Genomic DNA, 18,673 nt, shown 5'->3' with positions numbered 1-18,673 from the left:
AAAAGCAAAAATGAACTATTGGGACCTCATGAAGATAAAAAGCTTCTGCACAGCAAAGGAAACAACCAACAAAACTAAAAGGCAACCAACGGAATGGGAAAAGATATTTGCAAATGACATATCGGACAAAGAGCTAGTATCCAAAATATATAAAGAGCTCACCAAACTCCACACCCGAAAAACAAATAATCCAGTGAAGAAATGGCAGAAAACATGAATAGACACTTCTCTAAAGAAGACATCCAGATGGCCAACAGGCACATGAAAAGATGATCAACATCGCTCCTCATCAGGGAAATACAAATCAAAACCACACTCAGATATCACCTCACGCCAGTCAGAGTGGCCAAAATGAACAGATCAGGAGACTGTAGATGCTGGAGAGGATGTGGAGAAACAGAAACCCTCTTGCACTGTTGGTGGGAATGCAAATTGGTGCAGCCACTCTGGAAAACAGTGTGGCGGTTCCTCAAAAAATTAAAAATAGACCTAACCTATGACCCAGCAGTAGCACTGCTAGGAATGTACCCAAGGGATACAGGAGTACTGATGCAGAGGAGCACTTGTACCCCTATGTTTATAGCAGCACTCTCAACAATAGCCAAGTTATGGAAAGAGCCTAAATGTCCATCAACTGATGAATGGATAAAGAAATTGTGGTTTATATACACAACGGAGTACTACGTGGCAATGAGAAAGAATGAAATATGGCTCTTTGTAGCAACGTGGATGGAACTGGAGAGTGTGATGCTAAGTGAAATAAGCCATACAGAGAAAGACAGACACCATATGGTTTCACTCTTATGTGGATCCTGAGAAACTTAACAGAAACCCATGGGGGAAGGGAAGGGAAAAAAAAAAAAAAGAGGTTAGAGTGGGAGAGAGCCAAAGCATAAGAGACTCTTAAAAACTGAGAACAAACTGAGGGTTGATGGGCGGTGGGAGGGAGGGGAGGGTGGGTGATGGGTAGTGAGGAGGGCACCTTTTGGGATGAGCACTGGGTGTTGTATGGAAACCAATTTGACAATAAATTTCAAAAAATAAAATAAAATAAAAATAAAACCCCTGGACACGTGACCCTATTTTCGTTCCAGCTTTCACAAATGCTGGTTGCACATCACTGCGAATGTACTAAATGCCACTGAACTGTTCACCTTCCAATGGTTAATTCTCTACTAGAAGAATTTCGCCTCAATAAAAACATGACTTTAAGAAGAAAAAAAAAAAAGAAAGGGGTCATAGTACAGTCAGAGCAGAGAGTAAAAAATTAGACAAAAATACAATTCAAAACTTAGGTAAAATGAACACATTCCTGAAAAATATATAGCAAAATTGTCTTAAGGAAAAATAGAAAACCTGAATAATCTTGTAACACTTTAAAAATGTTGAATCAGGCGGGGCAGCTGGGTGGCTCAGTTGGTTGAGCGACTGACTCTTGGTTTCTACTCAGGTCATGATCTGGTGGGTTCGTAGGTTCCAGGAGCCCATGTGGAGTTCACTCTTTCCCTCTCTCTCTGCCCCCACCCCTGACTCGTGTGTGTGTGTGTGTGTGTGTGTGTGTGTGTGTGTGTGCGCGCGCGCGTGCGCTCTCTCTCTCTCGCTTTCTGTCTCTCAAAATAAACTGAAATTTTTTTTTAATTTTTAAATAATAAAATATTGAATCATTAGTTAACACTATTTCCCGAAAGAAAACATCATACCCAGCTTTTCAGCCTTACACGGTCTCCAAGATAATAGAAAAAGAAGGAGCTGTTCTCAGTTCGTGTAACAACCATAACCTCCAAATTAGACAAGGTCAGTGAAGGAAAGTAAATTACAGTCCAGCTCATGAAAATAGTCGTAAACATCTTTAAAAATATATTGGCAACTTTCAGGTGGAATTAGCCTTGGCCTCAATGTCCCTGAAGGGCGGGAACTGTGCTCCTGTCTTGTGAATGTCGTCTGACCGTTGATTTCAGACTTCTAGCCTCTGGAAAAACACGAGAGAATAAATTTCTGCCATTGTAAGCCACACAGTTGGTGGTGCTTTGTTATGGCAGCCCTAGAAAATGAATACAACAGACACAGTTAAAATTATTCCCTGCCGCATATTAGCTGTATTAGCAATTCACTTCATCTTTCTGAACCTCAGTTTTATTATTAAAACTTTATTAGTTTTAAACTTGAAAAAAGGTAAGACATTGGGGCACCTGGGTAGCTCAGTCGGTTAAGCCTCCGACTTCAGTTCAGGTCATGATCTCACGGTTCATGAGTTGGAGCCCCGCATCGGGCTCTGTGTTGACAGCTCAGAGCCTGGAGCCTGCTTCAGATTCTGTGTCTCCCCCCCCCCCCCCCGCCCCGTCCCTCCCCTGCCTGCGCTCTGTCTATCTCTCAAAAATAAATAAACATTAAAAAAATAAAAAATAATTAAATAGATAAGATATGGGGCAGCTGGGTGGCTCAGTCGGTAACGTGTTTGACCCATGATTTTGGCTCAGGTCATGATCTCACAGTTCGTGAGTTGGAGCCCCGCTTCAGGCTCTGCATGGACAGGGCAGACAGAGCCTGCTTGGGATTCTCTCTTTCTCTCCCCACCCCCGTCTCTCAAAATAAATAAATAAACTAAAAGAAAGAAAAAAAGAAAGAAAAAGAAAGAAAGAAAGAGAGAGAAAGAAAGAAAGAAAGAAAGAAAGAAAGAAAGAAAGAAAGAAAGAAAGAAAGGAAGGAAGGAAGGAAGAAAGAAATTCTGGCCTATGCCACCGCATGGAAGAACCTTGAGTACATCATGCTAAGTGAAATAAACCAGACACAAAAGGACAAATACTACGTGATTCCACTTAGATGAAGCACTTAGGGTAGTCAAATTCAGAGACAGAGGGAGAATGGTAGCTGTCAGGGGCTGGGGAAGGGAGGAATGGGGAATCGTTGGTTAAAGGGTACGGTTTCAGTTATGCAAGATAAAAATTCTGGAGACCGGTTGCACAACAGTGTGAATGTCCCTGACAGTACTGAACTGAATATTTTAAAATGGTCAAGATGAGGGGCGCCTGGGTGGCTCAGTCGGTTAAGTGTCTGACTTTAGCTCAGGTCACCATCGCACCGTCTGTCAGTTCGAGCCCTGTGTCGGGCTCTGGGCTGACAGCTGCTTCAGATTCTGTGTCTCCCTCTCTCTCTGCCACTCCCCGGCTCATGCTCTGTCTCTCTCTGTCTCAAAAATTAAAAAAAAAAAAAAAACATTTAAAAAAATTTTTAAAAGTAGATGTTGAGTGGGGTGCCTGGGTGGCTCAGTCAGTCAAGCGTCTGACTTCAACTCAGGTCATGATCTTGAGGTTCGTGAGTTCAAGCCCCGCGTTGGGCTGTGTGCTGACAGTTCAGAGCCTGGCACCTGCTTCGGATTCTGTGTCTCCCTCTCTCTCTGCCCCTTCCCTGCTTGCTTTGTGTCTCTCTCTCTCTTTCAAAAACAAATAAACATGAAAAAAATAGTGTTGAGTTAGAGGAAGATGGTTTAATACATTTTAGGATCAACATTGTGATCATCACCATCACGTGATAAACGCTTATATCCATTTATAACTTTAAAAATTTCTTAGAATTCTAGAAATACAATATATATCACAATCCATTTGCCAATATCGTACATAATGGTGGAATCATAGAAGCATTCTTCTGTTTTTATCTTGGGAGTCCCAGAGAAATAGCCCGGGGGTGGTATTGGGGGAGGGGGGAGCTCCGATGCTCTTGGTCAGGAAAATCCAAGGTTTTAAGAGTGAAGAATGAATGTGGTCAGCTACCATGCTGAGAGATAATGGGGCAAAGTCAAATATTATCCTAGAATGCCCAAGTATTCAAGCAAGGAAGTTCACAAGCCAGGAACGTTTAAGTAATGACCCTCAAACATCTCAGTGATTCAGTTAGCAAGGAAGGTTCCAAGTTGTTGTTCAGCCGAGTTAATTAGCTAGGAACATCCAGCTTTATTCGTCAAGAAGCTTGTTTTCAAGGATTGTCCACCGTGAATAGAAAGGAAGTCTAAAGTCATCGCTGAGTGTATCGGTCTTTAGCTAGGACTCCAGTTCTCCAGGGGCCAGCCTTGCCAACCTCTGGAGGCGGAGAGGGCCACATCTTCTCATGCCTGCCTCCATGGCAGAGTCCTGAGCCAATTATAACTTCGCTGAGCCCATGCTGAGTCCCTCTCCAGAACCAGTGGTCCTCAGCCCAGGACAAAAATGAACCAGAAGCAAAACTAGTAGGAGAGAGGCTGGGAGGGACGCAGCTAGCCGACCTAGACAGGAGAGGCTGAGATGTGAGTGGAAACCAACCATGGTGGGAAGCATCTGGTAAGGGCCTGGGGCTACTGGAGACCCCCGAACAGGCCAAGATTCAGGCCACGAGCAGCTTAGGAAGAGCTTGTCCTGCTTGAGAGGCGCTGAGGGGCTAGACTGGATATGGCTTCTGTCAGGTCTCAGTCCCACCCTGCAGGAGCCAGTCTACTTCTCCCGAAAGACACAGTAACAGAGGAGCAGTAAGAAGCAAAGGAGGACAATGGCCAGGTACAGTAAGGTTTCCAGCATGGTGGGCATTCTTAGTAAGGGGACAGGGCCTGGAGCTCCTGCAGGTCTCACAGGGCTGGTTCTTGGCTTCCAGCCTGGACCCTGGACACCACCTCCTTGGAACAATCTGCCCAACAAGCTTCAGCTCCACGTCCCCAAGGAAGGGGCTCTAGACCACAGGGATCTCTCAGCCACTGTGAGGTCACAAACTCCAGCATGGTGGAATGTTGGCCTCCCAGCCACAGTCCATATCTTTATTAATGTGACCAGTTTGTTGAAAGCAAGACTCCTGGTATGCAATCATACTTTTTTTTTTTTGCCTGTCTCTTTAGACTTTCTTCTTAAAAAAATTTTTTTTAATGTTTATTTATTTTTGAGAGAGACAGAGACAGAGCGTGAGTGGGGGAGGGGAAGAGAGAGAGGGAGACACAGAATCTGAAACAGGCTCCAGGCTCTGAGCTGTCAGCACACAGCCCGATGCAGAGCTCAAACTCACGGACTGTGAGATCATGACCTGAGCTGAAGTGGGACGCCCAACCGACTGAGCCACCCAAGTGCCCCTCTTTAGACTTTCTAAATGGAAGTATCTTTTCCCTGACCCTGGGAAACTATAAGGCAGGCCTCATAGCTTTTCTGATCGTTCTTAGGTAATAAGTATTGCAATCACAAAAAATAGGGACCATAGTTTTTATTTGATTATTTTAAAAGCCCAGTCCAATATACAAACCGCATTTTCAATGATAACTTATAGGTAAGATTTCTCTCCCCAGCTGGGGCCAAGCATAGGGTGGGCTGCTATTTGTTGGGAGGGGCCAGGAAACTTCTCCCTTATCCAAATGTGTTTCTCTTCACCAGGAGGACTCCACCCACTTCCCTATCCCCAATAGCTCCAGGATCAGAACAGATGGAATGAAGATTAAGGTGGGGGGAGACTAGTCTCCAGGTTGGGCACATATTTAATGTAAGTCTTTCTCTCTTGGCCTCTTTATTCCAGGGCTTCTTTGGGGAAACCCACTCCTGCACCCTTCATTCTCCTAGGGATATGAACAGGCTCTCTCCTTGGGGTCTCCTCACCCTAGAGGGCTCTCTCTTGGGTGGGACATCTTGGGTAGCAGATGGACATTCCTACTGACACGGGAGACTGGGGAAGTTCTTGGGTCCTGAGCCCTCAACCACCAGCCGGTGCCAGGTCCTTGACTTTGCGGCAAGAAAGAATTCAAGGCAGAATCAGAGTAAAACATAAATGAGAAGCTTTATTGTAAAGCAAAAGTACACCCTCGAAGACGAGGTTGTGCAGGCACGCTCAGAGAATTTGAGTGGCGCTGCGTAGATGTGGGATTCTGATTAACAGGCAGTTATAATCAACAGGTGGAACATTCCTGTAGGGTTGTGGAAATAGTCCCAAGACCTCTGTATACCATTACACATGCGCCAGCCTGATCCCTTGCGCTGGCCTTGATTTTTCTCTTGGGAACCTTCGTATGCAGTCAAGATCTAGGAGGAGTCCTCTAGCGTCCCCCAGTGGACGGGTCATTCTCTTCCGTTGCAGGTTAATTGGGGATTTATGCTGCAGTTGCGCATCTCGGTGGCTAATCCTGGCCACGGGCATCCTGTTATTCAACAGGTGCCAGGCCAGTTCCCTGTTCCTTGTCCTTCCTCCGGAAGTTACCCGACATGTCCCTATTCTACCTGCCTCGCTACCCCAGATCCTACACCTGCGGAAGAAGATGATGCACCTTGGCCTGAGGCGTAGGGTAGGCGGGGCTCACCTGTGCTCCCCACCTTCAGGTAACCTGTATCAAGCTCCCAGATGTTTCTGCTGGAACTCCTGGTACTCAGATACTCCTCTTGTTCTCCCTCTTGGGGACAGGGGGTGGGACTATCTTAAGAAATAGAATTCAGGGGCGCCTGGGTGGCGCAGTCGGTTAAGCGGCCGACTTCAGCCAGGTCACGATCTCGCAGTCTGTGAGTTCGAGCCCCGCGTCGGGCTCTGGGCTGATGGCTCAGAGCCTGGAGCCTGTTTCCGATTCTGTGTCTCCCTCTCTCTCTGCCCCTCCCCCATTCATGCTCTGTCTCTCTCTGTCCCAAAAATAAATAAAAAAAAGTTGAAAAAAAAATTTTTTAAAAAAATAAAAAAAAAAAAAAGAAATAGAATTCATAATTCTCCCTCTTTTTAATGGCTATGTATACTGCGAATACCGTCACCTTGGAAGAGAGAATTTGGAGTCACAAGCAGTAAATTCTAGATCTGGTCCAATACTTTCTCTGGAAGGCAGCTGCCATTTTATTAGATGGAACCTTCAAAAATTGCCAACATTGGGCCACAATTTGCTTACCATAACAGCAGTTTGTTGGTGTTCAGCAGCTCATTCCTACCTATATTCTCCCTATATCATGCCTACCTATATATGCCACCTTGGTGTCTTGCTGAAATGGCCATTTTAACATCCTGTTACACTAATGATTAATGAGCGTCAGCCACGCCTCTTAGAATCCTAGCCTCTTGCAGGCACCGGGGATGCACAAATAAACTGCCCCAGATCCCTTCCCTGGCATCATGGGAGCAAAGCGTACAGGAGAGTAATCTAGGATTGAATCATTGCTCTGCTCTTTCACAATCTTCTTAGGGCACCCTTGCCTTAATCTCCAGCTCAGGACAATAAGGCCCCCAACCTGAGCCACGCGGGAGGCCCTGCGCCGTCTAGAATGTCCCAGATTCATGGGGGTGCTGGGGACTGTAGAAGGGACATGCTCTCAGGCTCCTGCTTGCTTCTTCGCTCCTCTGGCTCAAAAGGGCTGATCCAAAAGCTGATGAACACAGCAGCCAGCAGCCACGGTGGCTTATGGAGCACTGGAAATGCAGCTCGTGCAAATGTGCTGTTAGTGTTAAACATGCACCAGATTCCAAAGACTTTGTACAGAGAAGAAAAGATAGCAAATATCTCATCAATAATTTTTTTTAAATATAATTTATTGTCAAGTTAACTAACATACAGTGTATGCAGTGTGCTCTTGGCTTTGGGAGTGGGTTCCCAGAATTCATCGCTTACATACAACACCCAGTGATCATTAATCATTTAAAAGTACGTTAAAATTTAGGGGCGCCTGGGTGGCGCAGTCGGTTAAGCGTCCGACTTCAGCCAGGTCACGATCTCGCGGTCCGGGAGTTCGAGCCCTGCGTCAGGCTCTGGGCTGATGGCTTGGAGCCTGTTTCCGATTCTGTGTCTCCCTCTCTCTCTGCTCCTCCCCCGTTCATGCTCTGTCTCTGTCTGTCCCATAAATAAATAAAAACATTGAAAAAAAAATAAAAAAAAAAGTACGTTAAAATTTAAAACTACCTGCTGAAATAATATTTTGGTTATACTGGGTTAAATGAAATCTACTATTAAAATTAGTTTCACCCTTTTTTTGGTACGTTCTTAACGTGGCTCTTAGAACATTTTAAATTTTTTTTTTTCAACGTTTATTTATTTTTGGGACAGAGAGAGACATAGCATGAACGGGGGAGGGGCAGAGAGAGAGGGAGACACAGAATCGGAAACAGGCTTCAGGCTCTGAGTCATCCGCCCAGAGCCCGACGCGGGGCTCGAACTCCCGGACCGCGAGATCGTGACCTGGCTGAAGTCGGACGCTTAACCGACTGCGCCACCCAGGCGCCCCTAGAACATTTTAAATTACACATGTGGATAGCCTTGTATTTCTACTGAGAGTGCTGCCTTTTCAAACACAGCACATTCTCTCAACCTCCTGAACAATCCCACAGTGTCCTCACAGTGACGGAAGCTTTCTCAGAAATACTAAAGGGTAGCAACTACCATGCTTTGGACGTTTGCTCTGTGCTTCACCTTCAGAGACCCCCCCACCACCCTCCTCGGTTGCATCCGTCAGGCCTGGATTTCCACATTGTGCTGACCTGGTTAGCACCAGGGATCTGACCGGGGGGAACCCCCTCCTCAGGCACACGGAAGTTTACACTTCAGAATGTGGGCTGAGTTAATGGCAGGGTTGCGGCAGGTTGGAGAGGTACACGTGGCCCCAGGATGCTGGCAGTGTGAGTGCTTGTGAGATTTGGGAGCCATGAGCCCCGTCTCATGCCTGTCTGCAGTGTCCTTTTCGGGAGCATGGGGCTTCTATCCATCTTCTCTGCCACTCTGCAAATTTGATCAAACCCCTACTGCTTCAAAGACTCATTTTTAGGACTAAGTTTAGCAAAGCACTTGCCCACTATTCCCTGTTACTCTCACGTTCTACTTTCAGGACATCAGAACGATATTTTATTCTGACAATGTCCAAATATATGGTCAGAATTCATTCATTTACTCAATTGTGCCAGCCACTAAACTAGGTACTATGAATACAGCAGTCAATCAGGCAAGAACCCTATGGTCCAAACTCCCTGCAATCAGCATGAGCTCTTGCTAATAACAGCTGCTCACGTGGAAGAGCAACCATTTCTATAAGTTAATGACAAATCAGTGGCAAAAACAGAATAAAGAGAAAAGCAAAACAAGTGAGTGAATGTTATTTCCCAAATTTCAGGCTGCTCTTGGAAGTGATTCCAAGCCCTACGGAGTCAGAATTTGAGCTCCGCGCCACGAGGGGGCGCGGCAGGGCCGTTTGCGCGAGATCCGCCTCCCGGAAACGCCGCTCTAGGACGCCACCCGCGCTCCAGCTGCATTTCCGCCGGCGCTGGGCAGAAGAGGAGCTTCCTGCTGCTGTGGTCGCCCAGCCGGTTCTCCCAAGCCGTCCACGCCGCCGGTTTCCATCTCCCACAATCCTCAGACATCCGCAGCTTCCCGCACTGTCGGCTGTATCTGCGGCCGCTGTCCCGCGCCATAGGTCGCGGCTGCCCGGGGTGAGTCCACTGTGGGGATCGCTGGGCGCGTGGTCTGCCCCCCACCACCTTTCGGGGAAACTGAGGCCCGAGGAGTCGGGGAGAGCCGGCGGAGGTCAGCCGCGGTTCCAGGCCTCGCCCCTGGTTTCGGGCCCAGCTCCTCCACCGAGAGGTCGGTGCGGACCTCTCAGGATGCGTGTCCCGGGTCGGATCGCTCGCCCTCAGCCCCCCTCACCCCTCCGCCGGGAAGACTCGAGTCCCGCCAACTACCAGAAGCGGGTCCGGCGACGCGCAGACCGAGTGCCGCCGCCAGTGGTGCGGAGCCCCGTGTGGCCCCGGGCCTGAAGAGCTCCCGGGGCCGCGTGATTTTCACGCACACACCCACCTCCGGCTCTGGGCCTCGAATCCCCCAAAGCGCTTCATCGGTTGCCCACGAAGTGACCATGTGAGCGTTAACCCGTTTTCTTGTCAACAAACAGCCTTTAAGAGAAAGCGTTAAAACGCCCGTTGTGCAGAGCGGTTGCGTGAGTTTTCAATTGGGGGCGCTCGCGGGGCCCCAGGGCGGCAGAGGCCGATTCCGGTGTCTTTGTTTTGCACTAAAGCCCCTTCCCGGTGCTGTCTCCTGCGTAGGCGTTGCGGGCTCTGGGGCTCTGTTGGAAGCAGATGGAAAGTCTCCGTTGGACGGCTTTGGGGGCTGTGCGTCAGGCAGCGCCCCCTTCTTTGCTGCAGGACCCTGAGCCGCAGCGCCGGATGTGCCCCCGCGGTGTCCGGGGGGTGAGGCCTGGGTAAGTGCTGCTGCTCAGGAGATCCTTGAGCAGGGGACTCGTTGCCTTCTTGCCACACCATGGTGGGGGGTTTGGGGGGGGGGGCGTCCTGGAGCTCCTGCGGGTCCTGAGAAAGCCCCGAGGAGGCCTGGTGTGGTGGATGGGGGTGTGTCTGGGGGCCAGAGAGGTCTGGGTTCAGATCCTGCCTCAGCCTGTGGCGAGCGCATCACGTTGGCTAGGTTACATCCTTCTGAGCTCCGCTGTGTTTTAAGTGGGGAAACTGCCAGAGCTCTGGGAGGACAGAAGTCTTGTCTGTGTTCTTTGTCTTTGAGCCCACGGTTGGTGGCCCGTAGTAGATCGTCCGTCTGTATCTGTGGGGGACTAAACAATGTAGGCGTTTTTGCCGCGAGTTGGTCTTCACGTGCCCCCTCTTGATGATGGGAGATGGCGTCTTTACATGAGATGGTGATGGCGCTCAGGGTCCTGGGCTTGGCTGGGCAGCTGGGGGCTTATAGGGCCTTCTCTCTTCCTGGCTCACTTTCTGCCTTTTCTGCACCTGCATTCGAAAGTGATCATGGTCTGTCTGTGTCCTGGTCATCGATAGTGCAGGGAGAGGACTTGCAGAAAGCACTTCCCCGTGTTTGGAGGGTCCCCTCTGTCCCTTCCAAACCCTGGAGCTTTCCCACACTTCTCACCACCTTTTTTTAGGTGCCTCTTGGCACCTGTTGTCTTGTTGTACGCTCTATGCCTGGCTCAGCACAGTTTCTGTGAGGCTTTAAAAAGGGAGAACGAGAGTGGGTCCTGTGTCTGTGTGTCTGAGTTGGTGGCGGAGCCACAGCTGTGGTCTTCTGACACTGGTTTCTAATTTCAGCAGCCCGGTGTCCTTTTCTGCTCCTGCGTTGAAGTGATTACAGGCTGCCTTTTTCTTGGTCGTTGGTAACGCAGGCAAAGGAAAAGTCGCAAGGTTCTTTCTATATTCAGAGGTTCCCAAATGGGACAACCTTAGGTGACCGAGCACAAGGTGGAGGGAGGGAGGCAGGCTTTCAGTGTGCTTACCTCCTAAGACCCAGATTCCCCCAGTGTTTTCCTGTTGGTAAAGATAGTGGGTTCCTGGGCGTGTAAGCAGTGCCACGGGCTTCTTGTCTCTTGCAGGAGTGGGTCGTGACTGCTGTTCCATGTTTGTGAAAGGCGACCTCAGGGAGAAGAACGTGGATCGGGAGGTCCCAGGTAAGTGGGATTCTCTAGAGCTCAGGTCTTGTGCGGGCTGTGAGGCTGGAGGGGTTCAGATGATGAGGTGTGGGAAAGAGTGCCTTCTTCCCGCTGCTCCCAGCTGTCTGTGTCCCCTCAGGCTGGTAGGTACAGGTCAGGTCCCTCCTCTGTTCCTGAGAGCCCCTGATGAAGGCTGCTGTGACATTGAGAGGCAAGCAGCGGTGTCGGGATGGACAGAGAGAGGGCTGCGTTTTAGAGGCAAACCTAGACTCCTTTCCGGTTCCCAGCTGAGTGAACCTGAGTGCTCTTCTGTGATCACCCACACCCAGTCTTTCAGAACCATGAATCCTCAGTATTTCTGCGCAGTTAGTCTCCTCACCTCTTGGTAGGGAGCGGTAAATCGTCCTTGCAAATAAGGGGAAGCTTCTGTGATCTTAGGCTGTAAATCTGGCCATTGGCCTGTCTGCTGGGCTCCTAGTTCAACTCAGTTCCTGGGCTGCTGTCCGAGGTCTCCCTTCTCGGCCCACTCACTGCCCTTCTCTGCTCCTGCATTCGAAAGTGATCGCGGGCGGCCGTGCCCTGGTCATTGATAGTGCAGGGAGAGGAATTGCCGAAAGCGTTTCCCCGTGTTGGAAGGGCCCATCCTGTCCCTTCCAAACTCTGGAGCTTTCGTACACATCTCTCTGTCTGCTGATTTGTATTGCTTTCTGCTACTTGGCGCTGGGTGGCTCACTGAGTGCCCTTTTGCCGAGTAGGGCCCTGCCTCAGCGTGTTTCTGTTCATGGGCCGGTGGTGGAATGCTGACAGGGGTCCCTCTTCCCCCAGGGCTCTCCCCGGGAAGCATTCTCTGCCTTCTCATTGCACCGCTTCCCACACCCTCAGCCCCGTTGCTCAGCCCTGATCACATTGGATGTTGGTGATTTGCTTGTCATTCCCCTATGCTGTGATCTTGAGGGCAGTGCCTCCATCTTGGTGTCTGACATGTAGCACTGGGTCAAAACAGGACAAGGTGGGGGAGATCGAGATGCTACATGGTGAGGCAATGGGCTTTTCCCACTCTGGACTGTCAGTGCGGAGAGACTGTACCTGCTCAAGGCTGAGGCATCCAGCTCTCCTTGGAAGGGTTTCTTTTGTCCTGGCCACGGGCTGGGCCTGTGGTCCACTGGGGGTAACATTCCCTCTGCTCTTAGGTTAAGGAGCAAGGGAGTAGTCCCCCAGCTGGGCAGGACGTCGTCGTCGAGAATGCGTACGCAGGCAGCCCTTACGCACTAGATGGAGGACGTGGGGCCCTCCCACCACCCGTTACCCCTCCTGCTCCAGGCTCATTGCTGCCGGTCAGCGTGGCTCGCTCTCCAAAACCTGGCCTTGACAACTTTTTGATACAGATTGCTTAGCAACAAATTGATCGTGGGTACATAGGATAACGCTGACATTACTTCTGTCACACATGTTCCCCAGGTCCCTTCCTAGAGTTCAGTTGTTCTTGTTCCTGAGACAGCAGTGTGGCTGTCCAAGTCCTGGTAGCAATGGCCCACGTTTGTGGGTGCTGGAATCCGCCGGCCGCTGTGCCAGGTACCCTCTGCACCACCCCCCCAGGCCTGTTGAGAGTGCTCATTCACGCCTTGTCTCTTGCAGGTGGATCTGCATGTCCAGAGGCTCCATGAGAGGTGTCTTACAGCCAGGCGCAAGGCCACAAATGCCCCGAGGTAAGGTTTTGGAGCCTTTTCTGGAATTGTGTCTTTTTGCATCCGTAAAGTCACACACGTGTGCCCTGGGGTCTGGATGAGGCAGCGAGATGAGAGTGGGCACCCATGAGTTCCCAGTTGTGTCCTGGCTGGGAGGCAATCCCCCACATAGTGAGGGAGGGGGGACAGGCCTCTAGAAAGCTGCGCTGGTGAAGGGCTTCCTTCCTGGCGTCAGCACCGTGCTGCGAGGGAAAGCCTGTAGATTTAGGCACCAGAGACCTTGGTCCAGTTTCTGAGGCATGCATGTCTGGCTTTGTGAGCCATCCTTCCTGGCGCTCTTTCTGTCCTTTTCTGCTCCCGTATCTGAAAGTGACTGCAGGCTGCCTGTGCCTTGGTCATTGGTAGGGCAGGGAGAGGAGTCACCGAGAAAAGTTCCCGTGTTTGAAGGGTCCAGCCATCCTTTCCAAACCCTGGAGCTTTCCCACACTAGCTTTTTCCCCCTGCCCTTCCCTTCTGAGCTGGGGCCTCTGCTGGCCCCCATGTGAGGCGGTAACTGGGCTAGCCCCCTGACCTGTGGGGGCTCATTCTGTCTTTCCACGTTACGGATTTTCTTGTCAGAAACAAGCCTACCTTTTAATTTGGACTTCACCCTGGAATAAATTCACATAGCGCCCGAGGGCACACGTAAGAATTGGAAATCGAGGCTTCTGCTGTTTGAATTTACAGGAGCCGAGGCCAGTCCGCAAGAACACGTTAGTCAAGGCAGTGTGTGAATTCAGCGCTCGTGTGTCTGTTGTCTTTGCTCCTCGACTGTCTCTTGAGCACAGCGTGCATTGCTTCTCCAGGAGCTGTCAGAAACGTTAAATAAATGGAGAAAGAAAAACAAAGGTGGGGCCTGCTCTAGGGGCAAGGAGGAGTTCTATCAATTCTGAGTCAATAGAAATAGTTCTCATTTGTCACGGTCAGCCAGAAGCCCGAGGAGTTCTCTTGTCACTCACCGACAGGAGAAGGATGTGTTGATGGATCACCCTCTTTGTAGGTCTCCCTTCACTGACTTCATCTGTGCTTTGTGGGTTCTTTTGCAAAGGGTGACCCCGGGGGTTGACTGAAGAAGAAGTTCTGAGTCCTGTGGATCTTTGAAATCTATTTGTAGACTCCAGATTTCCTAGCTTGCTTCCTGATTCGTGTCAGTGAGGGTATATGTTGCAGGCTGGGCACTCCGTAGTCCTCGTCAACAGCAGGCTGACCGTCTGCGTCTCATTCTGTGCGCTGCCCCTGTGTTCGGGGAGGCAGAAACCTTGCGACGGGGCCTTCGCTTTGTAGACTCAGATACAACGGGTGCCCCTGGGAGGCATGTCTTGGCTCCCGGGTAAGAAGTGAGGTGAGGTTGGAGGCGAGGTCAAGGTACCCATCCCAGACTTCTGGCCTGGGGGCTCCTGTCTAGTTTTGAGACCCCTTCCGTTTGCCTTGCAGGTGGGATCCTGCCGGGCCACATGTTTTTGTTCCGTCTCACGATGATGTGGAGGTAGTCAGAATAGTGTATGTGAACCACCCGGTGCCCAGGAGTCCTCTGATAACCCTGAGGTCCCCTTGCCTTTCAGACCTGCTCTCCACCCCTTTTGCGTCAGGGGCTTGTCCTGTCCCACAGCCTAGTTCCTGGTCCTGGGCTTCTCAGCCAGGCTGGAGGATTCAAGGGACAATGGCGACCATCCTGAAGACATTTTATATCCCCCCTACCCCCCACTCCAGGCCTGGTCATTCAAACCCCTGGGTGTGGAGTCCTGCAGGTTGAGTTGGGAGTCACTTGTGTAATCTTCTCAAGCGTTCACGACGTGTTTTCATTTGTCCTTCAAATGGGCCCAGCAGTGTTGACCTTCAAAGGTCGGGGCACCTCACCAGAACAAGTCTTTGTTGGAAGTTTAGCTGGCATTTGCCTTTTACGGCCGGGCCGTGTTAAGTGGGTCTTCGCAGAACAGGATGGCAGCTGCTGGGGCCTTGTGACAGGCTGGGCAGACGAGTCGTGAACGTGTGTGGGAGAGCTGCTGAGGATGAGGGTCCGTCCCTTTGGTCAAGATGCAGTGGTTCCTCAGTGCCAAGCTGCCAACAGTGAGCGCTGAGCTGTCTCCCTGAGAATTACTCTGTGTGGTCAGTTGCCCTGGTCGTGAACTCCTAGAAAGAAAGCGATTTCTTATAAAAACTGGATTTTTAAGATGTTTTTCTTTTATCATCCTTTCTATCTTGTTGACAATCTAGTTTGGCGCGTGTAAACTGGGAGCTTAGGCCTGGTTGATGCGGACCTTCTCAGTGATGTCACTTGGGGAGAAGGTGGCCTGGAGATTAAATGCTTATATGCTTCTTCTCCCTCTTAGGTCAGCCTTCGGTCCGGAGGCTATTGAAGTAAGTCCCAAGGCCGTGAGTCATTGACCCTCGGGATGACGTGGGATGTGTGTTCGCTGAGACTTTTCTCCGAGGTGAGTTAGTGCCGAGTGCCGGAGACCCACAGGCAGCGGGGAAGCTGGTTTGCGTTCATGTGGGTGGGAACTCCAAACCATCATCATCATCGGTCTCACTTGTCCTTTCTTGTAGGTTCTCTCGGTGCCATTAGTAGTCACCAGAGGGGCAGAGAACGGAGAGAGAGTCCTCTATGCGAAGCATCCCCAGAGCACCCCGTGCTGTCCGCTCAGAGCACCTCGGAGCAGCTCTTGGCTCCGCGCGTGACATCAAAGGGAGGGTGCTGGGGCTGTGGCCGGGTCCGCTCCAGCTGGCTCTTGAGTCGGGACAGCCGTGCCCCGAGAAGCCGAAGACGGGAGGTCAGCCCCGCGTCCCTCTGCTGTGTCTGGAATGACTTGAATGAGCGAACGTTTTCCTCTCGCATTCTAGCTGCTCATCACTTTCCCCTCTGCCTACCCATTCAATAAACCTTACGGACTTGCCGCGTCTGCCTTTTAAGTCATCTAACAAGCTGTGTGCTGCTGAGGCTGGACGTGAAATGGATGGCCTTCCAGTCGTGTTTTCACCCGTGAGCCTCTTCCTGTTAGGCTCCTGAGGCTTGGCACCCAGGCTACTGTTCGATTGTTCAGTTAGGACAAGGAGGTGACCAGGTGCTGGTAGAGTTGGCTCAGATTGAGGGCCCATGAAAAAGTCAAGGGTGTTGAAGAACAGGCCAGGGCTTTGGAAGGGGGGACGGGTGACCGGGTGGGCTGGAGTGAGGCAGGCAGTGATGCCATCGAGGAAGCTGGGGTGGCCTGAGTTCTGGGGCCTGGCTCATGAGTATAAATGCCTGCCCGTTGCGGGGCTCAAACTCACGGACCGTGAGATCATGACCTGAGCCAAAGTCAGACGCTCAACCGACTGAGCCACCCAGGCGCCCCTTTAATTCCCATTTTAAAGATGGAAGGGTCTATGTGAGGAAATAGGCCCCAAAGGCCATGATGAAAGGCCGCGTTGTCCCGTTTCTGCATTGGAAATCGGACTTGCCTCAGTGAGTTTGATACCTTGACGGGCGCCTGTGGGAGGCAGGCGTTCTCCGCGCCTCAGGTGTTCACTCTGCCGGCCAGTTCCCGACAGCGGCATCCAGAAGTCAAGTGTCTTTTTTTCTGCCTTCTCCGTGGACCGTCCTTTGACTTCTGGTCAGCTGCCTGAAGTCGGTAGTGTTGGCTGCTGTGGAGACGCAGCAGCACAACACGGGCCCGGACTTCACAAGTGTGCACGGGGACACCAGGTGCCAGGTCATGCCTGCCTCGCGGTGCTTGGGGCGTGTGAAGCGTGAGCCATCCCCAGTCTTTAGGGCCTGAACAAATCTGGGAAGAGCGTCAACAAGGTGACCCAGGAGCCAGGCTTCAGGCCAGGGAGGTATGATTCTGGCCGGGAATTGTGTGCTTACCGGATGGATCAGGTAATGGGAGATTCCCATCGTACAGTCAAGAACTGGGAGGATGAGAGCTGGTTAGAGTGAAGGTTCCTTCATCACAAGAAAAAAAAACGCGTTGGGGCGCCTGGGTGGCGCAGTCGGTTAAGCGTCCGACTTCAGCCAGGTCACGATCTCGCGGTCCGTGAGTTCGAGCCCCGCGTCAGGCTCTGGGCTGATGGCTCGGAGCCTGGAGCCTGTTTCCGATTCTGTGTCTCCCTCTCTCTCTGCTCCTCCCCCGTTCATGCTCTGTCTCTCTCTGTCCAAAAATAAATAAACGTTGAAAAAAAAAAATTTAAAGAAAAAAAACGCGTTTATGTATGAGCCAGAGCCCATGCTGAAAGTGGGGATAGGAGGGGGAATACGTTTGGGTTCTCATGGTATCCCTGAAAGGTCTCTACATGTGTTGTTTATATGCTTAATATCTGGAATGTGCGCTTCTGTTGGGCACTACTATAGGTTGGGGATACTGCTCCGAACACAACACACAGGAGGCCTCACGGAGCTTATAGGACTGCAGTCCCTCAGGGTGAGCCGCTAGCCATGCATGGCTGTTTCTTTAAATTGATACAAATAAAAACGTGAAGTTCACATCTTCCTTTGCACCAGCCGTATTTCAGATGTTTGGTGGCCACAAGCGGCTGCTGTGTCGGGCCGCGCAGATGCATAGGACTGTTCCTGTCACTGCAAGAAGTGTTAAAAAGAAAACTCACAGGCCCAAAATGGCGTCACGTAGGCCAAGTCCCCAAACCCAGGCTTAATACCTGATCGAAATGCAGCGTCAGCTCGCCGCGGAAGTGCAGTCTTAACCGGTCAGAAATTTTTCTGATGGGTGCCTGTGAGTCCACTGCATGGGCTCTCTCCATCCCCAAAGGAAGATGAAATAATCTGCGTGATTAGACTCCCCTCCTGTTCCCCCTCAGGGAAAGCAACCTTGCCTGGAAGCATTCGTTTGCAAATGGCTCCTGCCCTACCTCTCTTCTCTCCAGGCTGGGTGGGATGCTGCCCGACTCCTTGTTTCATAAAGCCGACTAGATCTTCAAATTGACCGGGTTGAATTTTGTTTAACGTGAAGTCAGACAGCACAGCGCTGGTCTAGAAGGTGAGTTCAGGGCTAATTACGTGAACGAAGAGGGTTGCTGGACACCTTTACAGAAAGGCTGTTACTCTAGGAGCCCACGGTGGTGTGACATCCCCTGCCGGGATGTTTAGGGTAGTTCTGAGTGTGGGCGGACAAAGTTGGGGCGGCCGCCTGCAGGAGTGTAAGGTCACTGGCTTTGGGGTCACACAGACCTGAGTCTGTCCCCCACCCCCCGGGTGGCGTAAGGCAAGTTTCCACTACCTGACCTCGGTTTCCTCTTGTAAAATGAGACCCACACCTTTACAAGAGTGGGGTGAGGTAGGGATTAAATAGACCGATGCATGTGAAAGCCTGAGTAGTGTGTCCCTTTAGGAAATAATTGGTAACTGATAGCTATTACTATTATTTATTGAAGGTTTCTCTGCACCATACCGAAATTGATCATACTTCTTTTGGGCCTTGGGGGCTTTGATGGTGTAGCCCCTAATTTTTTAAAAAATATAACTTATTGTCAAATTGGCTAACATACAGTGTGTGAAGTGTGCTCTTGGTTTTGGGGGTAGATTCCCGTGGTTCATCGCTTACAGACAACACCCAGCGTTCATCCTAGCAAGTGCCCTTCTCAATGCCCATCATCCATTTTCCCCTTTCCTTTCCCCGCCCCCAC

General features: G+C 50.7%; 1 protein-coding gene and 3 non-coding genes across 4 annotated transcripts; all 4 read left to right on the top strand.

The window, feature by feature from the left end:
• Nucleotides 1-8,566: 8,566 nt before the first annotated feature.
• LOC112869392 (uncharacterized) lies at nucleotides 8,567-15,951 on the top strand. The gene is made up of 6 exons (XM_086702808.1): nucleotides 8,567-8,577; nucleotides 9,066-9,381; nucleotides 9,991-10,145; nucleotides 12,969-13,039; nucleotides 15,388-15,489; nucleotides 15,605-15,951. The coding sequence occupies exons 1-5, from the start codon at nucleotides 8,567-8,569 to the stop codon at nucleotides 15,417-15,419; spliced, it is 585 nt and encodes a 194-aa protein (XP_086558934.1). The 3' UTR covers nucleotides 15,420-15,489; nucleotides 15,605-15,951.
• LOC112869736 (small nucleolar RNA SNORA71) lies at nucleotides 10,679-10,811 on the top strand. The gene has a single exon (XR_003224395.1). It is a non-coding gene; the product is annotated as a small nucleolar RNA SNORA71 (small nucleolar RNA).
• LOC112869737 (small nucleolar RNA SNORA71) lies at nucleotides 11,878-12,009 on the top strand. Its single transcript, XR_003224396.1, has one exon. It is a non-coding gene; the product is annotated as a small nucleolar RNA SNORA71 (small nucleolar RNA).
• LOC112869739 (small nucleolar RNA SNORA71) lies at nucleotides 13,374-13,504 on the top strand. Its single transcript, XR_003224398.1, has one exon. It is a non-coding gene; the product is annotated as a small nucleolar RNA SNORA71 (small nucleolar RNA).
• Nucleotides 15,952-18,673: the final 2,722 nt, after the last annotated feature.

The sequence above is a fragment of the Puma concolor genome, chromosome A3 (genome assembly GCF_028749965.1).
Source record: "Puma concolor isolate L17-30 chromosome A3, mPumCon1.1.hap2, whole genome shotgun sequence".
Lineage (NCBI taxonomy): Eukaryota > Metazoa > Chordata > Mammalia > Carnivora > Felidae > Puma > Puma concolor.
This window is presented reverse-complemented; position numbering and strand designations above follow the sequence as displayed.